Below are 22366 nucleotides of genomic sequence, written 5' to 3'. Positions count from 1 at the left end.
TGTATAATCATTTCTAAATAATAAAGTAAAATAAAAAAACAGACAGAGTGTGCAGATATTAACTTGCAGGAAACTAGATACATACTAGATGGAAATGACATATTAATGCTGTTTGCAAATTAAGAAACAGAAACTATATTACAATTTTTTCTTTATTGGGGGACCTGCAGCACATATGTCACAGTAAGGCATTTTGCAGAGAATTGGGAAACGGTATGCTGTTTGATATTTTATTTTAGTATATTAGCTTATTTCGGCTATATTGCCTTCATTATTATATGTTCTGACGTTGTAGATGAACGTATGTCAACTATGAGTATACCATTATTACTGTCGATAGTTATTGGTTGCGATATTATTTTCAGCAACGTTTTAAAGTTAGTCGATAATCTGCTGTTGCACATATATTTTAATACGTTTCTACTACGTGACAGTTACAGAAATTCGAGTTCGACAGCTAGTTGTCTACTCAAAGATATTTTCTACAGTTACAGACAGCCATAATGGTTTACTCAGAGTGACATAAGTCCATCTACGACGCATGATGTGGACTGATGGAGGCCATAAAGCCGAAATAAGCTTATGTATTAAGATAAAATGTAAAGTAGCATACTGTTTTACAGTTCTCTGAATAGTATATTACAATTATTATGATCGAATACATAAAATGATATACTTAATAGAGGCTTTCATAGGTTTTCATTGTTTATCGAAATCTTGTTTTAAGGCTATACATGTTTATAGCCTATACACTTGTAACAGCGAGAACGATGCGACAATGAAAGTGTGACAAAATGATAATTCTCCTCCTTGGCACAATTCCATTGGAAGTCTATGCAGAAGGAAAATAATTAAGATGCTTTTTAAATTAGGCTCAAGACTCTAGAACAAGTGATCAAGAAATAAACGGGTATGTATTCCAAGTACTGAGTTTGGAAAGAAACCTCCTTAATATGATTTCTCCTTTTATTCTGATTCAGCGCTGTCTCGACTCTTCATCGTCAACGTAAGCTGTTAAGTCCACCAATAGACGTATTTTTGAGATTTCACGATATTTTCATACTCGATTTCCGCTTGTTTTTGAAACATGCACCTTGGCCGCATTTTACTGAACGTTTCATTGATTCCAGATCTCTAAACACTGATTGAGCCTGACGATTGAGTGTCTTTCAGGCATCTCATCAAAAGTAAAGAACCCCATTTTCATAACCCGTCTACTCGTCGCGTCCGTGATCTTCGATAAGCCACTCGTGCCTCCGGGGTGATAGCAAATGGCGAGCTCAGGCTTCGGTGGTTGGGTACGGGTTTCGCGAACCCAGGTTTGCTGACCTGGGAACTAGTGAGCGCCGCCAATAATCTGTAACTGTGAGCTCTGGGCATACTCCAGCGACCACCGTGCGGTGCGTCGCAGAGAACGTCGATCTTGGCTGATGGTTCGGATCGGGAGGATGGTAAAATCGTTTTTTTTTTTTTTTTTTTTTTTTTAAGGAAACCTCAGTCTCAAGATGTGCTACGAGCGAATGTGATGGGTAGCTGCTGGCGTGAAACAATCGCTAGCAGGTAACCTCAGGGGAACTTGCTGCACCTCACCTGTAGGCTGCAAGGCTTACCCAGGCAAGCGGAGCTCTGTCTGGGTGGCCCCTATTTTTTAAGCAGCTCATAGGACCGAGAGGGATCATGAATTATAGACAAAAAAATCTTCCAGTGGGTCGGGTTGACCATTCAACCACCATAGACAGCTCTGCGGATTAGTCCTCCTGAGCAGTCAACAGTGACGATGAGAAATATGGATGGTAACAGGACACATCTGAATCAAAATGTATTTATTGTTGTTAGAAGAGAAAGAGGACGTTCGGAAAGATATTTCCCTTTTATATTCAGAAACTACATCATGAAAATCAGTGAAGCGACTTAAGAATGGGACGTTATTCCAGCTAAACAAGCAAACCAATTACTTCAGAGCAAAAAGTTGAGGAATGCCATGTTGTGGCATGGAAGTATAATTTATTATAGCTTTTGACTTTCAGAACCTCTTATTTATTTATTTATATTGGCTATTGGTTTCATCACCATACAACCAACCATAGTTTATACATATCAGTAAGAACTAACAGTCTTGACTTCTATCTATTTTCAAATTTAAATCCATTTATAGCATCTGGCAGAATATAATAAGGCATGGTTCCCCCGACTGAAAGTACGGCCATGTATCCCAAACTTCCTGAGCTGTGTTAAGTGTCAGCTATATGGTCACACAACTCTAGCATGCAAGGGGCATGCAACGTATGGCAAATGGGGCAAAGCACCCTATGAAGCAAGAGTCACGCTTCCAGAATTCTGTGTAAATTGCGCTGATGACCACGCAGCGTGTATATCAGGACCTCCACAGGCGTCCAAGGCAAACTTATCTACCTCTAACAATTATTTACGTGCTAATATCTATGGAATTGTGTTCTTCTTAGCACGTATCTATGGGAGTAAACAGCGAGGCTAAGTAAAACAATGTTGCAACGGTCTTTGCTATTAATACATCTATTGTTCATAACGACTGGATAATGAAGTTCTAGCACGCAGTTTCGACACGTAACAGATTTACAATTCTACATGTTATAGACACATGATTAGTGTACAAGAGCTGTGCCGACATAAGTAAGTACCTTGATTTCGGGATTCTGAGAGCATAAATGCAGCAATGAATGTTAATACTCTTTTACCTCCAATGTCAGTGTTTCTTCTTTCAAGCACTCTTCATGGTGGTTAAAAGTGTGCGCCGGACTGGGAATTAAACCAGGGCTCTTGTTATTTACGCCAGCGCTATATCCACTAGGATAACTGGGCACATTCACGGCTGAATCCGAACTTTAAGGGTACTGCGGTAGCTCTCTTCCACATTTACAAGTCTGAGAGAAGGTTTTATATTTATTACTATGGAGTCGTTACACTGTGTCTCAGATGCGCAAAGAATCCTATAACTTTATATATTCTTTTGAGGCTCCAGTTCTTGTGGCGTGGCTCTGTGTGACGAGAGCAGCCCGGTGTTCAGGACAGAGCTAGTGGAACGAACAAATGCTGTTGTACCTAATCTACTCTAATAAAAGGACGTGGCATCGTTTGCTCATATAGCAGCGACGAGAGAGCATGTGCAGTACTGGCAGTATTAAGCTTTCGTCGAGATACAGCAATACACTCGAAGACAAAAAGAGACACACCACGAAGGAATTACCCGAATCTGATGGAAATCGGTAGATGTGATGTACCTGTGCAGACAAAGAAATGATCACAATATCAGAAAAACTGGCTGATTTACTCAAGAGAAAGAGCTTCATAAATTGAACAATCCAGTAATGAGTTGGTCCACCTCTGGCCCTTATACAAGCAGTTATTCAGGATGAAATTTTGTGACATAGTAGTTGGATGTCCTCCAGAGGGATATCGTGCCAGACATTGTCCAATTGCCCAAATGGCCCGACATCCAGGAGTGATGCCCTGGGGTACCATTTCTTTTCATAGGACACCCTTTGGTTGTTCTTCCAGCGCAGCGGTGCGTCGACGATATTCTATGTATCGTTTTGTTACCTTTCACGGGAAGACATACATGGCTTACATTTCAGCAAGATAACGCTCGTCCGCAAACGGCTAGAGGTTCTATTGTTTGTTTTCGTGCTTGCCAAATTCTTCTTTGGCCAGTGCGGTCGCCAAATCTGTCTCCAATTGAGAACGTTTGGAACATTGTAGACAGGGCCCTCCAACCAGCTCGCCATTTTGTCGATCACCCATTGGACAGAATCTGTTACGAGCTGTCTGAGTAGGACATCCAACAACTCTATCAATCAATGCCAAGCCGAATAATTGCTTGCATAAGGGTTAAAGGTGGACCAACGCGTTACTGACTTGCTCAGCTTTTGTGGAGCTCTTTCTCTTGAATAAATCATCCAAATTTTCTGAAATTCTATTAATTTGTTTTTATGTACATGTATATCACATCTGCCTATTTCCGTCCCATTCGTATATTACTTCGTGGTGCGTCGTGTCTTTTCTCCCTTACAGTGTACATTTTAACACTCGAAGTAGGTGTGGAGGATGGGTATCCTATTCGTTGGCCAACTGTAGCAGCGCTGCACAGTGTGACAATGTTCTCTTGCCCATTGAAGCTGCACATAAAGTGCCTCTACGACGTTTTGCCTTGCGCTCTACTTGCGTCTCCAACGTAACCCGAGTGTAACGCCTGCCGCGCGGAGTGGCCGAGCGGTTTGAGGCGCCTTATCACGGATTGCGCGGCCATTCCCGCCGGAGATCCGAGTCCTCCCTCGGGCATGGGTGTGTGTGTTGTTCTTAGCCTAAGTTAGTTTAAGTAGAGCGTAAGTCTAGGGACCGGTGACCTCAGCTGTTTGCTCCCGTAGGAACTCACTCACTCACACACACACACACACACACTCTCTCTCTCTCTCTCTCTCTCTCTCTCTCTCTCTCTAACGCCCACATGTCACTTCGAATATAAACAACTAGCGCAACGGAAAACAAGAAACGGCAAAATCGGAGGGAGTAGTAATGAAAATGTACACTGCGCATTAGAAGGCAAATAAATTATGACACTGTTCGATTATGTGACGAGAAACTAGACGATATTGTGTCAATGACACATGACTTGCGCTATAAAGAAAAACTAAGGAAAGTTAGAGTTCAACGTCCCGAAGCCGGACGAGCATGTGAATAAATGCCAGTCATGCGCCACTGAATGCGTAAACTAAAATCTGGATGACTGTATGGAAATTTAAAACACGCTTCTCCAGAATATGTACACATTGGTTTAACCAAACTGCCACCTCGCTTCAAAGGAAGTGAAAAAGAGGGCTATCTAGAAAAAAAATATTGCGCACAAAATAAAAAAAAGGAAAAAGGGAATGCATCTGTGCAAGACGCGAGTGACTCGATTACGTATGCAGCTGGAGAGATTTGGTTTACACGCTACCTTCCCTCGGGGAGTCAATGCTTGGATACAGTCTTTCACGATTATAATATTACTGCAAAAGTGCAAAATAACTGCGGAATACCTGTGAAACTGTCCCATGGCGGTGAGCGCTTTCATCAGCGTGTGTATGCATGCGGTTTTGCCGGCCCCTGCTGGACCCAGAGTCATAATTCCGTGGCGCACCCGCTGTGTCTCGTACAACTGCGCAGCAAACAAAAATTAAAAATGTTTCTGTATTGAAGTAATGTGTGATGCGATGAGATGAGAAGATGGTGCAACGTTGCTGCGGTGCAAATGATTGCACATAGCGAGTGCACCTTGTCTCGAAATACAGTTATAGAGACTGCTGGAAGAAAATTGTTATATAAGAACAGTCGTTATGCACCTTAAACGTTCTGTCATTGTTAGATTATAAACATTTAATTTGTCTCATTGGAAAACTACTTGCTTATTGAACTAAATAATAATCTACTTTGTATACCGACGTAATAGAGCCTCTTTTACTCGTACTAAATGTTAATATGAAGGATGGTGTATTATAATTGCCCATTTCCATTGTAAATTTATGTGTGTCAATAAGCAAATTATTCAGAATTATCCTTCCCACTAACATTGTTTCTGGTCGTCTATAGCCTGGTCCACGAACGATGGAGGTTCGCGCATGTCAGGGTAGGGACGGGGATTGCATTGTTAACCATTTCAAGCGACAGTTGCGATACACGTATGCATATGCTTTCAGTTTGAAGAACGCGTATATTCCGCAAACTATGTCTTTCCGTGTTTCCGTCTTACAATTCAGTCGACGACGAGGTAAGATGGTGCATAAGCTCGGATTTTGGAAGGAAGGGTAAAATACACTACTGGCCATTAAAATTGCTACACCATGAAGATGACGTGCTAGACGCGCGAAATTTAACCGACAGGAAGAAGATGCTGTGATACGCAAATGATTAGCTTTTCAGAGCATTCACACAAGGTTGGCGCCGGTGGCGACACCTACAACGTGCTGACATGAGGAAAGTTTCCAACCGATTTCTCATACACAAACAGCAGTTGACCAACGTTGCCTGGTGAAACGTTGTTGTGATGCCTCGTGTAAGGAGGAGAAATGCATACCATCACGTTTCCGACTTCGATAAAGCCTATCGCGATTGCGGTTTATCTTATCGCGACATTGCTGCTCGCGTTGGTCGAGATACAATGACTATTAGCAGAATATGGAATCGGTGGGTTCAGGAGGGTAATACAGAACGCCGTGCTGGATCCCAATGGCCTCGTATCACTAGCAGTCGACATGACAGGCATCTTATCCGCATGGCTGTAACGCATTGTGCAGCCACGTCTCGATCCCTGAGTCAACAGATGGGGACGTTTGCAAGACAACAACCATCTGCACGAACAGTTCGACGACGTTTGCAGCAGCATGGTCTATCAGCTCGGAGCCCATGGCTGCGGTTACCCTTGACGCTGCATCACAGACAGGAGCGCCTGCAATGGTGTACTCAACGACGAACCTGGGTGCACGAATGGCAAAACTTCACTTTTTCGGATGAATTTTAATGGCCAGTAGTGTAATTCAGACGTAGAAACACACCTACCAATATTCGTTTATGTCACACAACTCGTTGTTGGTGTTGTGATTTTTCCCTAGTCAACATATTTCCACTCTAATATTAATTCTCGTTCATCGCTGTCTCCTTAATACAGTATTGTTGCTTGTTGTTGTTGTTGTTGTGGTCTTCAGTCCGAAAACAGATGTAATGCAGCTCTCCGTGCTACTATATTCTGTGCAAGCCGCTTCACCTCCGAATAACTACGGCAACTTACATTCTTCTGAATCTACTTACTGTATTCCTCTCTTGGTCATCGTCTATGGTTTTTACGCCTCCACCCCCCAAAACATCTCCCCAATACTAAACTGGTAATCTCTTGGCATCTCATGATGTGTCCCATCAACCAATCCCTTCTTTCAGCCGGGTTTTGCCATAAATTTCTTTTCTCCCTAATTCTATTTAGTACCTCCTCGTTATTTACATGATCTACCAGTCAAATCTTCAGCATTCTTCTGCAGCACACATTTCAAATACTTCTATCCTCTTTTTGTCCAACTATTTGTCAACAATGTTCACTTCCGTACATGGCTAAACTCCAGACAAATACTTTCAGAAAAGACTTCCTAACATTTAAATCTATATTTCATGTTAACGAATTTCTCATCTTCAGAAACTCTTTTCTTGCCACTGCCAGTCCACGTTATCTTCTCTACGTTAGCCATCATCAGTTATTTTGCTGCCCAAATAGCAAAATTCATCTAGTACGTTAAGTGTCTCGTTTCCTAATCTAATTCCCTCAGCACCACCTGATTTAATTCGACTACACTCCATTGTCCTTGTTTTGCTTTTGCTAATATTCACCTTACATGCTTCTTTGAAGAAACTCTCCATTCCGTTCAACTGATATTCCAAGTCCTTTGCCGTCTCTGACAGAATTATAATGTCATCGGAAAACCTCAAAGTTTTTATCTGTCCGCCCTGAACTTTAACTTTCACTTCAACTTTTTCTCTGGCTTCCTTTACTGCCTGTTCAATGTAGAGATTGAATAACATCGGGGATAGGCTACAACACTGCCTCACTCCCTTCTCAACCACCACTTTCCTTTCATGCCCCGCGACGCTTATAACTGCTGTCTGCGTTCTGTACAAGATGTAAGTAGCCTTTCGTTCCCTGTGTTTTAGCCCTGCCACCTACAGAATTTCAAAGAGAGCAGTCCAGTCAAAATTGTCGAAAGCTTTCTCCAAGTCTAAGGTAGGTCATAGGATCAGTACTGCCTCACGTGTTCCTACTTTACTCCGGAATCCAAAATGATCTTCCACAAGGTCGACTTCTACCAGTTTCTCCATTCTTTTGTAATGGATTCGTGTTAGTATTTTGCAGCCATGGCTTGTTAAAGTGGTAGTTCGATAATATTCACACTTGTTCGCACCTGATTTCTTTGGAATAATTATTATTATTATTCTTGAAGTCTGTGGGTATTTCACCTGTCTCATATATCTTGCAAACCAGGTGGAAGAGCTTTGTCATGGCTGGTTCTCCCAAGGCTATAAGTACTCCTGACGAAATATCGTCTACCGACGGGGCTATGTCAGATTCTTCTCGGAGTATTGTGTTTCCCATCTCATTTTCGTCTACGTCGACTTCCCTTTCTACAATATTGCTTCAAAATTACTCTCCCTTGTATATGCACTCTGTGTACCCCTTTCATCTTTCAGTTTTCCCTTCTTTGCTTAGGACTGATTTACCAATTGAGCTCTTGATATTCATACAACTGCTAGTCTTTTCCGCAAGGGCCTGTTTAATTTTCCTACGGGCGGTACCTATCGTTCCCTAATGAAATATGCTTCTAAATCCTTACCTTTGTCTTTTAGTCATTCCTGCTTAGCAATTTTGCACTTCCCTCTATCTAATTTTTTGAACGGCTGTATTCTCTTTTACCTGCTGCATTTCTAAATTTTCTCCTTTCATCAACTAAATTCAATATCTTTTGTGTTATCCAAGAATTTCTACTAGACCTTGTCTCTTTACCTAGTTGATACTCTGATGCCTTCTTTCTTTCCTCTCTTAAAGCTACTCATTCGTCTTCTACTGTATTCCTTTCCCCTCTTCTAGTCAACCATTGCCTAATGCTCCCTCTAAAACTCCCAGCAAACTGTCGTCCTTTCCACTTATCCAGGTTCCATCTTCTTTATTTCCTAGGCCTTTCCGATTTCTTCAGTTTTAATTTATAATTCGCAACCAACAAAGTGTGGTCAGAGTCTACATTTGCCCCTGGAAATGTCTTACAGTTTAAAATTTGGTCTAAATCTCTGTCTAACCATCAGTCTGAAACCTTTTGGTGTCTTCATGCCTCTTCCAGGTATACAACCTTGTTTCCGATCCTTAAACCAGATGCTGACGATGATTATATTATACTCTATGCAAAATTCTACCAGAGGGCTTCCTCTTTCGTTCCTCTCACCCAGTCCCTTATTCACCCACTAATTTTCCTTCTCTTCCTTTTCCTACTATCTAATACCAGTTCCCCATCGCAATTAAATTTTCGTCTCCCTTAACAATCTGAGTAATTTCTTTTATCTCATCATATATTTCTTCAATCTCTTCATAGTCTGCGGAGCTATTTGGCATGTAAACTTGAACTACTGTGGGAGGCGTGGGTTTCGTGTCTATCTTGTTTACGATAATGCGTTCATTATGCTGTTCGTAGTAGCTTACCCGCATTCCTATTTTCTTATCCGTTATTAAAACCACTCCTGCATTACTACGATTTGACATTGTATTTATAACCCTGTAGTCACCTGATCAGACATTCTGGTCCTCCTGTTACCGAAGTTCACTTATGACCACTATATCTAACGTCACCCTAGCCATTTCTCGCTTTAAATTTTGTAAGCTACCTGGCCGATTAAGGAATCTAACACTTCGAGCTCTGATACGCAGAATTCCAGGTTTGTTTCTCCTGATAACGATATCCTCCTGAGCAGTCCCCACCCGGAGATCCGAATGGGTGACTATTTTCCCTCCAGAATGTTTAAGCAAAAGCATGCCATCATCATTTAACCATACAATAGAGGTACATGCCGTCGGGAAAAATTACGGTTGTAGTTTCCACTTGCTTTCAGCCGTTCGCTGTACCAACACAGCAAGGCCGTTTTATTTAGAGTTACAACGCCAGATTAGTCAATTATCCCTGCAACTAATGGAAAGGCTGCTGCCCCTCTTAGGAACCATACGTTTGTGTAGCCTCTCAACAGATACCCCTCTGTTGTTGTTGTACAGTCGTGCTCAAAAGTATCCGAACGATCTGAATTGCATTTCGCCTGATTCGCATACAACACTCATAACGCAGCTGTCTAGCAGGTCCTCTAATCGTTCCTCCGTACAGTCGTTTGACTATTGAAAATGGTTCCAACAAATCACCACTAGAAAACACTGCTCTGTATCGCAATAACTCAAGATGTATAGTAATACCACGATACTACAAATATCGGGGAACACCTTATCACAGATAAGACTGCTCTTAAAGCTTGTAAGCTCACATTTATTACAATAAATGACATACCTGAAAAGTTACCACTCTCATTATTACGTCAGATAGGCAATGCACGTAGTAAGTTCGTCGTATTCATGATTTCCTCTTCAAAGTAACATACCTTACTTATTATTCAACACAAAATGACATTAAAAACTCAAGTTTTTCACGAGCTGATAGTTGAGAATATGTATCAACTTCAAATGACACGACGAACCGTCTCGTTCTTCACATGGATTCAAACCCAGGTCATGCAGACCAAGCAAAGATTTCGTGACTGACGGAAACTAACAGTCATTCCTGACTAGGCATACAGAGAGTGATATATCTCGATTTTAGACAGTATCAGCTAGGAAACATCAACTTTAAATTAAAAAACGGAAACATTTTTAACGGACGCGAAATCCTACCCAGCATCTATTGTCCCTGTTTAGGAACTACGAGAGTTGTTAATATTGCTTCTTGACAAGTAACTTACTTGAAATGTCGTGACGTAAAGTTTTGTGTGGGAGAGGGATTCGATCCCAGAACCTAATCGGATTGTTATCGAAGCACAATCAACTGTGACATATCGGATTTGCTCGGCAGCAGCAAGAAGTTTTAACTGAAATGACGAGACGAAACATTAATTTTTTCCTTGCCAGGACTCCAACCCAGCACCTATCGCTGTTACATTCTAGAGAAGAGAACGTTAGATATGGGTTTGTTACACCAGAAGCGACATGAGAGCATGTTTGAACTAGAAATAATATGACGAAGAGTTCAGTGCTGACTGGTAATCGAACCCCACACATATCGTTGCTGACTACACACAAAGAGACGTCAACGACCGCATTTTTCTCCAACATCAGCTCGAAATAACAACCTTGAACTTACAGTGATCTCGCAAATAGTTCTGTGTCTCACTGTGAGTAAAAAACGTCAGATATTGTTAGTGTTGACAACGAATAAAGATACATTAAAAATCAAAAGTATTATCCACCAGCAGATAGGTGTTCTCATGCTAGAGCTTGATAACACATAATGAAAACTTTAGTGTCGGGTCAGGATTCGAACCCATTCACGCGCAATATGTGTACATGCTGAGAAATCTGCAGTTTTGAACAAACAACAAATTGTAGTCGATTTGTATTGTCACAAAGGGATCAAATTCCGCGTTAAGGCCAGTCTGAGTTGCATTCCCAGTTCAGAACCAATTTGATCGACACACAGAAGTTCAAATAAAAAATGGAATAAGTGTCCTGTGACCCTACATAGCGTTTGCTTCGTCACTAGAAATTAATAACTAGTATAGGAAAGGTTACTGGTGACTGACTTTATTGTGGTTCAACCTAATGTTACTTGGTAGAGAAGGAATATCATGTTTAATATGAATTTCAGACCACAATGCCATTATACCTTCTTCACCTGGCGTAGCCAGACGAGAATAGAATCTTTCTCTCCCTATCAAAAATCATCGGCAGAAGTGGGAATTGATCCCACACCATGGGTGTTACGAATCTATCAGCAACCCAACAGACCACCAAACCCTCCTCGCACTGGCTCATTTTTCTGTTGTAAAGCCGTTACACCACGCTGAACGAGAATTTTGACACACAGGCTCCCTGTAGTGGTTTGCAGCATGTTCAGTACATTCATTTACTTGGGTGACCGAATCGCCATGAACTAGCTGCCTCGGCTACCCAGTGCATACATTCGACTCTATTTTGTAATCACCGAAATAAAATCACGTAACTGCCACCTACACAGAACTGCCAACAGTGTAGGATGCAGAAATTTAAATAGGAAGTGTTCCTTTCCACTTGAGCTACTCTATTGCGCTATCTGTTTGTTGAAAACGGCGTGCAGTGCAAAAGAAAAGCTGTAACTGCCTGTCTCTCAGAAGTCTAGATCCGGCCATATGCATTATCTCACAACACTGTGGAAAGCGTAAGTTCTAGATGAAGTGTTGTTCACTCTGGAGCTGCTGTAGCTATGGTTCAGCTAGTACTGTAATGGTAAGTGAAGTGCACTGTAAACGAAACATCGTCAGTTCAAATACATTCACTGATACCTTTTTTAAAACGCAATTCTGCTGTCTGCTGAAGTTATCAATCTATTGGAACTTTGAACATAATTCCCTTCACTTCTCAACCCAAAATAGTCGCATGTGGAAAAAGGGCCAAGTACAGCGACATTTTGTTCTTTTCACGTTTAATAGACGGCCAGGCAGCAGATGTATCTCGAAACTTTTGTATTATGTATGGGGAGAGCGCATCATGCCAAAATACGTCAGAAAAGTATTTTCTACATTAGCTGTCATGTGGTAGTGGCATTTTATTCGTCTTCAAACCTTGTTTGACAGCTTTAACTCAGAACAAGTTTTCTACATGCATGTAATAAATAAACTGCAAGTGCATTGTCAGACTGTTATAGATAACATAAGAGAATTTGCATATATCGTTGATGATTAATTTCTCTCTCATGTTTACTATTGTTTAACCAACAATAAAAGAAACCCTACGAAAATTGTACACTGTATTATAAGGAATGAAATAAAACTACCCACGATAACCTTACGACGAAAGTCTGTTTTAACAAAGCTGAGTATCTGTTCACAAGCGTGCCTCTATCGAACCGAATTAGAAAAATAATACTCACTTAGATTTCGATTGGGTCTGTGTTTAATTGATGGGTTGTGTCATACTCATGAGGTATGCAAATGTAGCATTTCATAAATAAAGTTATGTATTCCTAGAAACCCAAAATTTGCTTGTCAGCAACGGAAAGAGGCGTTACACGTTACCGAGCGAGGTGGCGCAGTGGTTAGCACACTGGACTCGCATTTGGGAGGACGACGGTTCAATCCCGTCTCCGGCCATCCTGATTTAGGTTTTCCGTGATTTCCCTAAATCGTTTCAGGCAAATGCCGGGATGGTTCCTTTGAAAAGGCACGGCCGATTTCCTTCCCAATCCTTCCCTAACCCGAGCTTGCGCTCCGTCTCTAATGACCTCGTCGTCGACGGGACGTTAAACACTAACCACCATCACCATTACGAGTTGTGCAGCATTATAAGTTTTTCGCCATTGCACCAAGAGCTGAAAGTATTTTCTTGCGTTTTCCTTATCGATGTTTGATCTGACTGCTTGTAGCTCTTTCGCAGAAGGGATAAAAACGTCACAGGCAGGGAGCCTGGAACCGCGAAACACAACAGACGCTTTTCTACAGGTCAGCATGTTACCAAACAGCTAGCGAAGAGGCATGCGTGTAGAATTCCTATTACGAGGCCAATAATGACTAGAACTCGTAAATCGCTATTTAAAGGACAAGATTAGTTGCTATTTCCACGTGCAACGACTTTCCTGGGCTGAAATCCGTACATTTAGAATCTTTTGTTACACCTCAAGCGATAATAAGTAAGATTATTAAATGGAAGTGACCGGAAGAATCAAGTGAACTTTGAGGCTTAATTCCGTGCACACCAGGAAGTAACTCGTCGATCACAGAGTTGCCAAACATACCTTGCCTTGTTGCCAAATCTCAGTTACAGTACCAGCAGGAAGAAGACGAACCGATGTGTTCCTACAGAGGGCTGGGAAGTGGCCATAGCTGGCAACTCAAAGACGCAGCTGGCACGGCCTGGAATACGTAATGCGTCTGATTCACATTTCTGTAGCTAGGTTTAGGGACTGGAGCGTAGTTACTAATAATACTCAGAACTGACTGCAAACTAAGCATCATAGATCAGTAACTCTCATTGTTGTTTTTATATATCTTTTGTAAATGTACTCAAAACTAAGAAATCCATTCAAGGACGTTTTCGAGCCTGGCCGGTAGTCGAGCACACCAAACAAATAAAAATAAAAATCGATGTTTTTGCGTGTGTGTGTGTGTGTGTGTGTGAGAGAGAGAGAGAGAGAGAGAGAGAGAGACAGAGAGAGAGAGAGAGAGAGAGAGAAAGAGAGAAGAGGGAGAGGGAGAGATAAATATAAAAAAGAAAGAGAGAGAGAGTAAGTTATTGTGATAAAGAAATTGCATCATGGTATATAAAGAAATCTTTCGTTAAAATAACACATTCCACATCATTACAAAATGTCGTATTCATGATCTATGGTACGAATATTAATCTAATCTAATCTAATCATATTGCTGCCTAGCCATGAAGCGTCATGAATTACCGAAATTTTCACCAATATCAGCAACCAAATCTAAACCTGAAAATAAATGACCACGGTTTTTGTAATAAACCGGGACTCCTATCACGATCCTTTCGTCTCTGTCAACTAATCACGAAAGATGCCTGATATACCTCCATTCAGAAGAAACAATGTGTGCATGCATTTAAAGATGAAGCGCATAATGTGAAATTCTGTGACGGAGATACGAACCCAACACGTGATCGGATTGTTAACTAAGTAAAATCAAATGTTATGTATCGGTTTTTCTTACCAGCTGCTAGGTGTTTGAATCTATAATAAGAATATAAATTTTTGAGCCTGAGCAACAATCGAACAGCACACCTACTGTCCTTTATAATCCACGAATATAGCTTAACTATCAATTGGTTACTCACTAACAGTAAGATGTGTGCGTGTTTGACCAGAAATAACGACATCTATAGCGAATGTTGGCAACAAATGAACAGACATTAAAAATGCATGTTAATTTTCACTAGCTGGCCGGTGTGCACGTGATAGGGCTTGAAATTAAATTATGAATATTTTTGTACTGGATCAATATTTGGACCCACATACTTACCTTTGGAGGAGACCTAGAGAAGATTGCAGTCTTGGGAAAAGGAACGAAATGACAGAACTATACTGTTCCGAGAGATTCAGATCCTCAAGAGAGGAGATATGAATTCAAATTACAGTCCAGCACCAAATTTTTCAACGTCTGTAGTTCAATCAAGTACAAGTAAAATAAGTGCCCTGTTCCTTTAAATGGGTATCGATTCACCAAACAAAATAAAATTTGCTAATGCAAATAAGTTTACTGGTGACAGTATTTCTGTTTACCATGACTTCCGCCTATGTCATTTCGCAACGTAAACCGGCTCTGTCCAGTTGGTAACGAAGGAACGTGATGTTTAATGCGGATTCTGAATTATAACGTCTTTCTCTTGAGGTTATCAGAGGTAAAGTAAATCTGTTTGAGCCTCTTTAAAGTAAATGCCTGAACCCACGCACTGCACCTATGATAGTTCGTTCCTCCAGACCATTGTGGCCACATGTCCCAGCTCCAGGAGTGTGCTGTAACGGATCATATGCTTAGCTTACAAAATTAGTCACGGTGGCAAAATGCGAGTCTATTAAATGGTTAAGTAGAAGCAAGCTTCTGACGCGGATATCATGCTATTATCATGTCAGCAAGATGTAAAGACTCTTCTAGGCATCATAGCCTCGATGTGAAGCCATTCTGAAATTTTCACTAATTCAACATATTTCTTAGTTCGAGAAAATCTACTGTGAAGTATGAGGTTACCGGATAATTCGATTATTATCGTCATTATTACTATTATTTTCTCCATACCGCTGCTGGAACACATGTGCTTGACCATCATTTAATGCCTTCTGGTCATTATAGAAGTAGTTACCCAAGAACAGATTCTTTTCCTGTCTTCAGAATTTCTTTCATGTTAATATCAAACATCAGTAATTACTCGTAGATTACATTAAAACTGAAGTAATTGATGAAGAAGTCACTTGAACGCCTTGTATTTATTCATTTACTTGCGCCTAGAAACGGCTGTCGAATACCGCCAAACCAAAAGCCAAGGGATCTTACTGCCTTCCGATATACGTCGCTGTCAGTTCTTTCATATGATTTGGTCGACGTGACCTGTTTCAAGTTGTGTATGACAGAGAATGTTTTAGAAAATCAATTGTTTTCCTTTGCAATAAAGAGAAAGATTTTCATTATAAGCTACCCAAGTTAAATATTTGCGCAATATTAGTTCAAATTTCATATTCGCTTCTGTAGTGTAGGAAAGTATTTCACAGTTGCAAAATCCGCATCCGAGTCATTGGCCTTACACTTAGTCGCTGACCGTAAATTCTAGCTCAGAGTGACACCAGTTTAAGTAACCTAATGTAGCGAATACTGTTTGCCAGTGCTCTTTCTCACCGGGAAATACGCAATTTACCCACTGGTCTCCATAAGTACACTGTAACACTAATTTCTGTGTGTATGCAATGCATACGGATTGTAGAATTTAGTGGTGCTCTCTCTTCCACTTCTGTATACAATATGCCTGATCTAAACGGGCACTTTATCATTGTAGGCCCTGGGCAGTACAACATCATACTGACAACAGTAATGTGCTTTTACTGACAACCTCACTGTTCGATTTACCCGATTTTGTAATCATTTAAATAAAACAACATGACCTTCCACTGGGAGACATGTTGTCCCCCTTTTCCTTCTGTGAAATTTGTCAGTAAGCTTTCTGCCTTCCAACCAGCGAAATGCTGCAGAGTGCGGCTGGTAAGCGATTCACAAACCACGATTTAGTGCGGTTAAGGTGATTTCTTTAAACATTGTCGTAGCTGAAGGAATTTAATTTCTTCTTAAATCTTCTGATGCAGTGACGTTCACAGATATCTCAAATAGGAAAAGCTCTTGATCCAGTTACGAAGGTTCTAAAACAAACAGGTTTTGTCACGTTGATCTTATCGTCTGATAGCACTGTGTCTATTTTGTCTAAGTGGTATCACAAGTAGTGTTCCTGTAGCTGTGGAAATAATTGGTTGAAAACGAGTTTATCACTAATGGGTACAGTACAGCTAAATATTCAAAATGATTATCAATCTAAGACTGAGTTCATTCACAAACTGAGGCATATTTATAATATTGAAACCAGACTGTGTATCGTTGTCTTTCTTGAGAGGGCATTGGAAGGCGTTTAAACACACGTATACAATACTATGAATACTTAGAACGCTATAGTTAACGTTGCTCTCATAAACTAGTTTTTTTGCATTCTTCTGGGTCTTCAGCGTGCAATATGTGTTGCAGATACACTCTTAGACAAAAAAATTGACCGCCGAGTCGCTCACATAAGGTGGGCAATACAGTCATGCTCCCCTCAGAATTCTATGTCTGGCAATATGCTCGATCTGGCAACATTGTAGACTATGACACTTCCCGGAGGAAGTCCTGACTGCAGTCTGAGTGCATCAGTCTCGACTATGACTGTAGTCTTGAGGTAAAACACGAGACTAGGTAATACGACATCGGGCAACAGAAAGCACACGTCAACAAAACTTTTATCGCACCTTTCCTCTCGGTGCTGAAGCTATGAGCGTAATTTAAGCGAATCTACAATATATTTTGCTTTTTGTCACAATGGTAATAACAGTTTGATTCAACACTATTTTAGCGAGAGATTTCTTGGCCGGCTATCTGCCTCTGAACACCACATGTGTCTGAGTTCTCTGGGACCAATTTGCTGCTTACTGAAAGGGCTGAGGCACTGCGCTGCCTCGCCTTCTGCCGACAATGTCTGCTCCACTTCTCACTCTGGACAGTGTAACATGCCTTAATGTTGTTGAGTGTCTACGATTTGTGTTTCACACTCGATAGCAACGGAGGCACAAAATCGTTTTTATTTGATGAAAATTTTATACACTAGTATGCTATATGCACAGAATTAATTTCATTGTTCCCAATCCAGTGTGCTATAATTAAAGTGTCACATCCTGCTCTTTTTCTTTTCACAGTAAATTCTTCAAATAATTTATTTTTGTCATGAATTCACATGTGTTAGTCAAGGCACGGAGAGTAAATGCAATGTAATTTGTTTGGTTTCTTTCTTTGATTCCCTATGGTAAATGGATGCGAAACATTGTGTCAATACTTTTCAGAACCTGCTCTATAGCTATTAAGGCAAACTGCTTGTTTTGAAGTCCACACATTAATTAATGCAGAAGTGACCGCTGTTCAAAAGCGATATTTAAAATATTCAATTGGATTTAGGGCGACAAAATTGACCATATTTGAAGCTACCCAGAGAAAAAGTAAGTTGCTAGAACCGCTGTTACCAAATGTCTGCAGAGAGTTCCTAATTGCTACTGTGGAAATTTAGCAAAGAGGCCCTATAGTACTGAAGAGGTTCTTTTGCTTCATGCTTATCACCGTGGCATGTGAGTCTTAAGTGAAGAACAATTTTGAAATTCGTACTGTTGGTGGTTGATTCGAATTTCTTCAGAGACGCTTGTATTGTGAAGCAGCTTGGCAGTCAGAAATCCGAGATCTATGACCATTAACACAACTTGCTGTGTCGAGCTACCAAGAGCACTTACCCTGTTACTATGTGACAAAAGATTATTTCAGTACAATAAAAAGTCTTTGGAAATCAACTTTGCCTACCTGTCACGAAAAGTAAGATAACAATCACTTTGTACCTCGAAATCGATTGCACCTATGTGCAGGCATGTGCTCATACAAGCAGAATTTCATGAACTGAACGAGAATGTAGAAAAATGTTGGTGGGAATGGAAACTATTAGAAACACAGTTAACTAATTATTCTGTGCCACGTAATAATCAATACATTTCAAAATTCAGAAGAGAAGAAACTAAAAATTATGCCCATTAAGACAGAAACTAAAGAGCAGATGCGGGCACTGTGCAGATCTGCGCGTTTTCATCTTCAGATCTATACAAATAATGTATACTAACCAGCGTATTCATTGCTTTCGTAACGTTTCCCTCTAGTTTAGCCTTCTAATGATGAACTGGATCCACACCCATGAGTATGATTGTTTCTATGTATCCGTCCATCTACTATCTTTGTGTTTTATTGCTCGGTGTTCAAAAAGCAAAACGTTATGCCTGCTCCCACCAGGCATTAGAACGAGGTCACAAGAAGGCTAACGAAGTATAATGAAAATACATTAAGACACCAATTTGTCTGTCGTTATGGTGTTAAGTCGACAGAAATAGTTGGGTATTATTGCCTGCATCACCGGCATCCCATTGTTATCTTCTCTTACTGAGATTTTCATATTACCCTAAACACAAGACGCCGAGATAAATGTGTATATTCTCCGTGACGAAACATTCCACATTCCATTCATCCTGATCCATTCGTTACGTGCATCGGCAGCAATGACTCATAGGAAAACTGTTGTGAGATGACGAATAACAATAAAAATGGTAGTAATAACAAATCAGTAATCAAAGATGTTTCCTGCATTACAGACAATTGTTAACGATTGAAAAAATAACCAAGAAAGGCTGAGTGTTTAATTGGCGCACTGCATAGTTGTTCTTAGCAGTTTGTTACTGAATTCTGTTCTGGTTGTTTGCAGAGAGAAAAGAAAGAACCCTGTAGCCATACATATCGCAAGTACAACGAGGTATTACGTATCAACTATCCTTGCTTTACATCACGAGACGAACATGGCGTCACCGAACTGATATTTGAAATACATTTCTGTTTTCTCTCTTTCTCACCTTATATTTTTATTTTTATTTTTTGAGAAAAGCATCAAGAAGCGCGAGTAATGAGCAAGTAGGCATATAATCTATTTACAGTTATTTTCATTGGATTATATAATGCAAAAATACACCTTTTAAGAGTATTATTGCGTAATTCCAATTATTGATAGTCTATTCGTGAGCTTTCGCACATTCAGCGGGGTGAAACCTATCACAGAAGCAAGCAAAACACAAATATTTCTAGCACCATGCGCAACACACAAACGAAATCTCGCTGCACTGACGTATTGTCTGATCTATTGCTCGGAAAACATATTTGATTCATGTTGCTAAATACAGCTCTGTCACATAGCAATGTGGATGCATATCAAGTGTATAAAAGTATATCTTCAAATACACAGCAAGGCACAAAGGGGTGTTCGACTGAAACATAGCCATGAACAAGATTGCAACTGGCGTCGACAGCATCGTCGTCTACCGCTTTGACAACTCGAACGGTGACAGTGTTCGGCCGGTTACTTACGTTTACTGGTATCAAAGTTACAGCATCAAAACACAAAAGTGTTAATAACCCCAAGATCATTAACTTTCAAACTAATAGTAAAGTAAAGCAGTCATCAGTTAGAAGATTGGTTTGAACACCACAGTGCTTTAATAGGCACGGTCCTGTTGGAGGTGGTATGCCGTTGCTTTCCTCCGACCTTTGAGATGACTTGCCTAGACAGTTAATAAGGGAACCTACAGTTTAACATGGCTTTCCGACCACAGGGCAACTCGGCATTTTTCACATCAACAAACGCTGCCCGAGCGGAAATAAGTGTAAAATGGGAGATAAAATTCGTGTGACTGACCAGGGACCGAAGCCAAGACCTTCGTACTCGTAGTCTTGCAATTTATCACTCTGGCTCCTGCTTGGCATTAAAATTAAGGATCTCTTGTTTGTTCCTGCTTTGACACTTGCGTGACCCTGCACCAAAGTAAAGAGGACTGATTTGAATGTAGTGCCTTCAAGTTGGCATAAATAGAAAAGGACAAAAATTAAAAATAACATAAATGGTCTCTCTTTGATGCCTCAATCTTCAATGCCATTATGCGTCTAATGAGAAAAAACGTACACTGGAAGGTCATGTTGCTTTATTTAAATGATTACAAAATCAGGTAAAACGAACAGTGAGGTTGTCAGTAAAATCACATGACTGTTGTCAGTATGATGTTGCACTGCCCAGGGCCTGTAATGATAAAGGGCCCGTTTAGATCAGGCATATTGTAAACAAAAAATGGTTCGCATGCCTCTGAGCACTATGGGACTCAACACCTTAGGTCATAAGTCCCCTAGAACTTAGAACCACTTAAACCTAACTAACCTAAGGACATCACACACACCCATGCCCGAGGCAGGATTCGAACCTGCGACCGTAGCAGTCCCGCGGTTCCGGACTGCAGCGCCAGAACCGCACGGCCACCGAGGCCGCCTATTGTAAACAGAAGTGGAACAGAGAGCACCACTAAATTCTACAATCCGTATGCATTGCGTACACACAGAAATTACTGTTACAGTGTACTTATGGAATCCAATGGGTTAACTGAGTATTTTCCATAAGAAAGAGCACTGGCATACAGTCTTCGCTACATTAGGTTACTTACACTGGTGTCACACTCAGCTAGAATTTATGGTCGAATGCGGGTTTTGCAACTGTGACATACTTTCCCACATTACAGAAGCGAATACTAAATTTGAACTAATATTGCGAAATTTTTCAACTTGGATAGCTTAGAATGAAAATCTTTCTCTTTATTGCAAAGGAAAACAATTGATTTTCTAAAACATTCTCTGTCATACACAACTTGAAACAGGTCACGTCGACCAAATCATATGCAAGAACTGACAGCGACGTATATCGGAAGGCAGTAAGATCCCTTGGCTTTTGGTTTGGCGGTATTCGACAGCCATTTCTAGGCGCAAGTAAATGAAGAAATACAAGGCGTTCAAGTGACTTCTTCATCAATTACTTCAGTTTTAATGTAATCTACGAGTAATTTCTGATGTTTGATATTAACATGAAAGAAATTCTGTAGACAGGAAAAGAATCTGTTCTTGGGTAACTACTTCTATAATGACCAGAAGGTCAAGCACATGTGTTCCAACAGCGGTATGAAGAAAATGATAGTAATAATGACGATAATAATCGAATTATCCGGTAACCTCACACTTCACAGTGGATTTTCTCGAACTAAGAAATATGCTGAATTAGTGAAAATTTCAGAATGGCTTCACATCGAGGCTATGATGTCTAGAAGAGTCATTACATCCAGCTAACATGATAATAGCATGATATCCGGGTCAGAAGCTTGCTTCTACTTAACCATTTAATAGACTCGCATTTTGCCACCGTGACTAATTTTGTAAGCTAAGCATATGATCCGTTACAGCACACTCCTGGGGCTGGGAAATGTGGCCACAATGGTCTGGAGGAACGAACTATCATAAGTGCAGTCCGTGGGTTCAGGCATTTACTTTAAAGAGGCTCAAACAGATTAACTTTACCTTTGATAACCACAAGAGAAAGACGTTATAATTCAGAATCCGCATTAAACATCACGTTCCTTCGTTACCAACTGGACAGAGCCGGTTTACGTTGCGAAATGACATAGGCGGAAGTCATGGTAAACAGAAATACTGTCACCAGTAAACTTATTTGCATTAGCAAATTTTATTTTGTTTGGTGAACCGATACCCATTTAAAGGAACAGGGCACTTATTTTACTTGTACTTGATTGAACTACAGACGTTGAAAAATTTGGTGCTGGACTGTGATTTGAATTCGTATCTCCTCTCTTGAGGATCTGAATCTCTCGGAACAGTATAGTTCAGTCATTTCGTTCCTCTT

General features: G+C 40.5%; 1 protein-coding gene across 1 annotated transcript in view; it reads right to left on the bottom strand.

The window, feature by feature from the left end:
* LOC126184483 (dynein axonemal heavy chain 5) overlaps nt 1–22366 on the bottom strand; it is a 976026-nt gene that overhangs the window by 327832 nt on the left and 625828 nt on the right. Inside the window, exon 40 of the mRNA XM_049926874.1 lies at nt 5052–5170. Within this exon, the coding sequence (XP_049782831.1) occupies nt 5052–5170 (119 nt within the window). The remainder of the gene's footprint in view (nt 1–5051; nt 5171–22366) is intronic.

This window comes from Schistocerca cancellata, chromosome 4 (genome assembly GCF_023864275.1).
Source record: "Schistocerca cancellata isolate TAMUIC-IGC-003103 chromosome 4, iqSchCanc2.1, whole genome shotgun sequence".
Classification (NCBI taxonomy): domain Eukaryota; kingdom Metazoa; phylum Arthropoda; class Insecta; order Orthoptera; family Acrididae; genus Schistocerca; species Schistocerca cancellata.
This window is presented reverse-complemented; position numbering and strand designations above follow the sequence as displayed.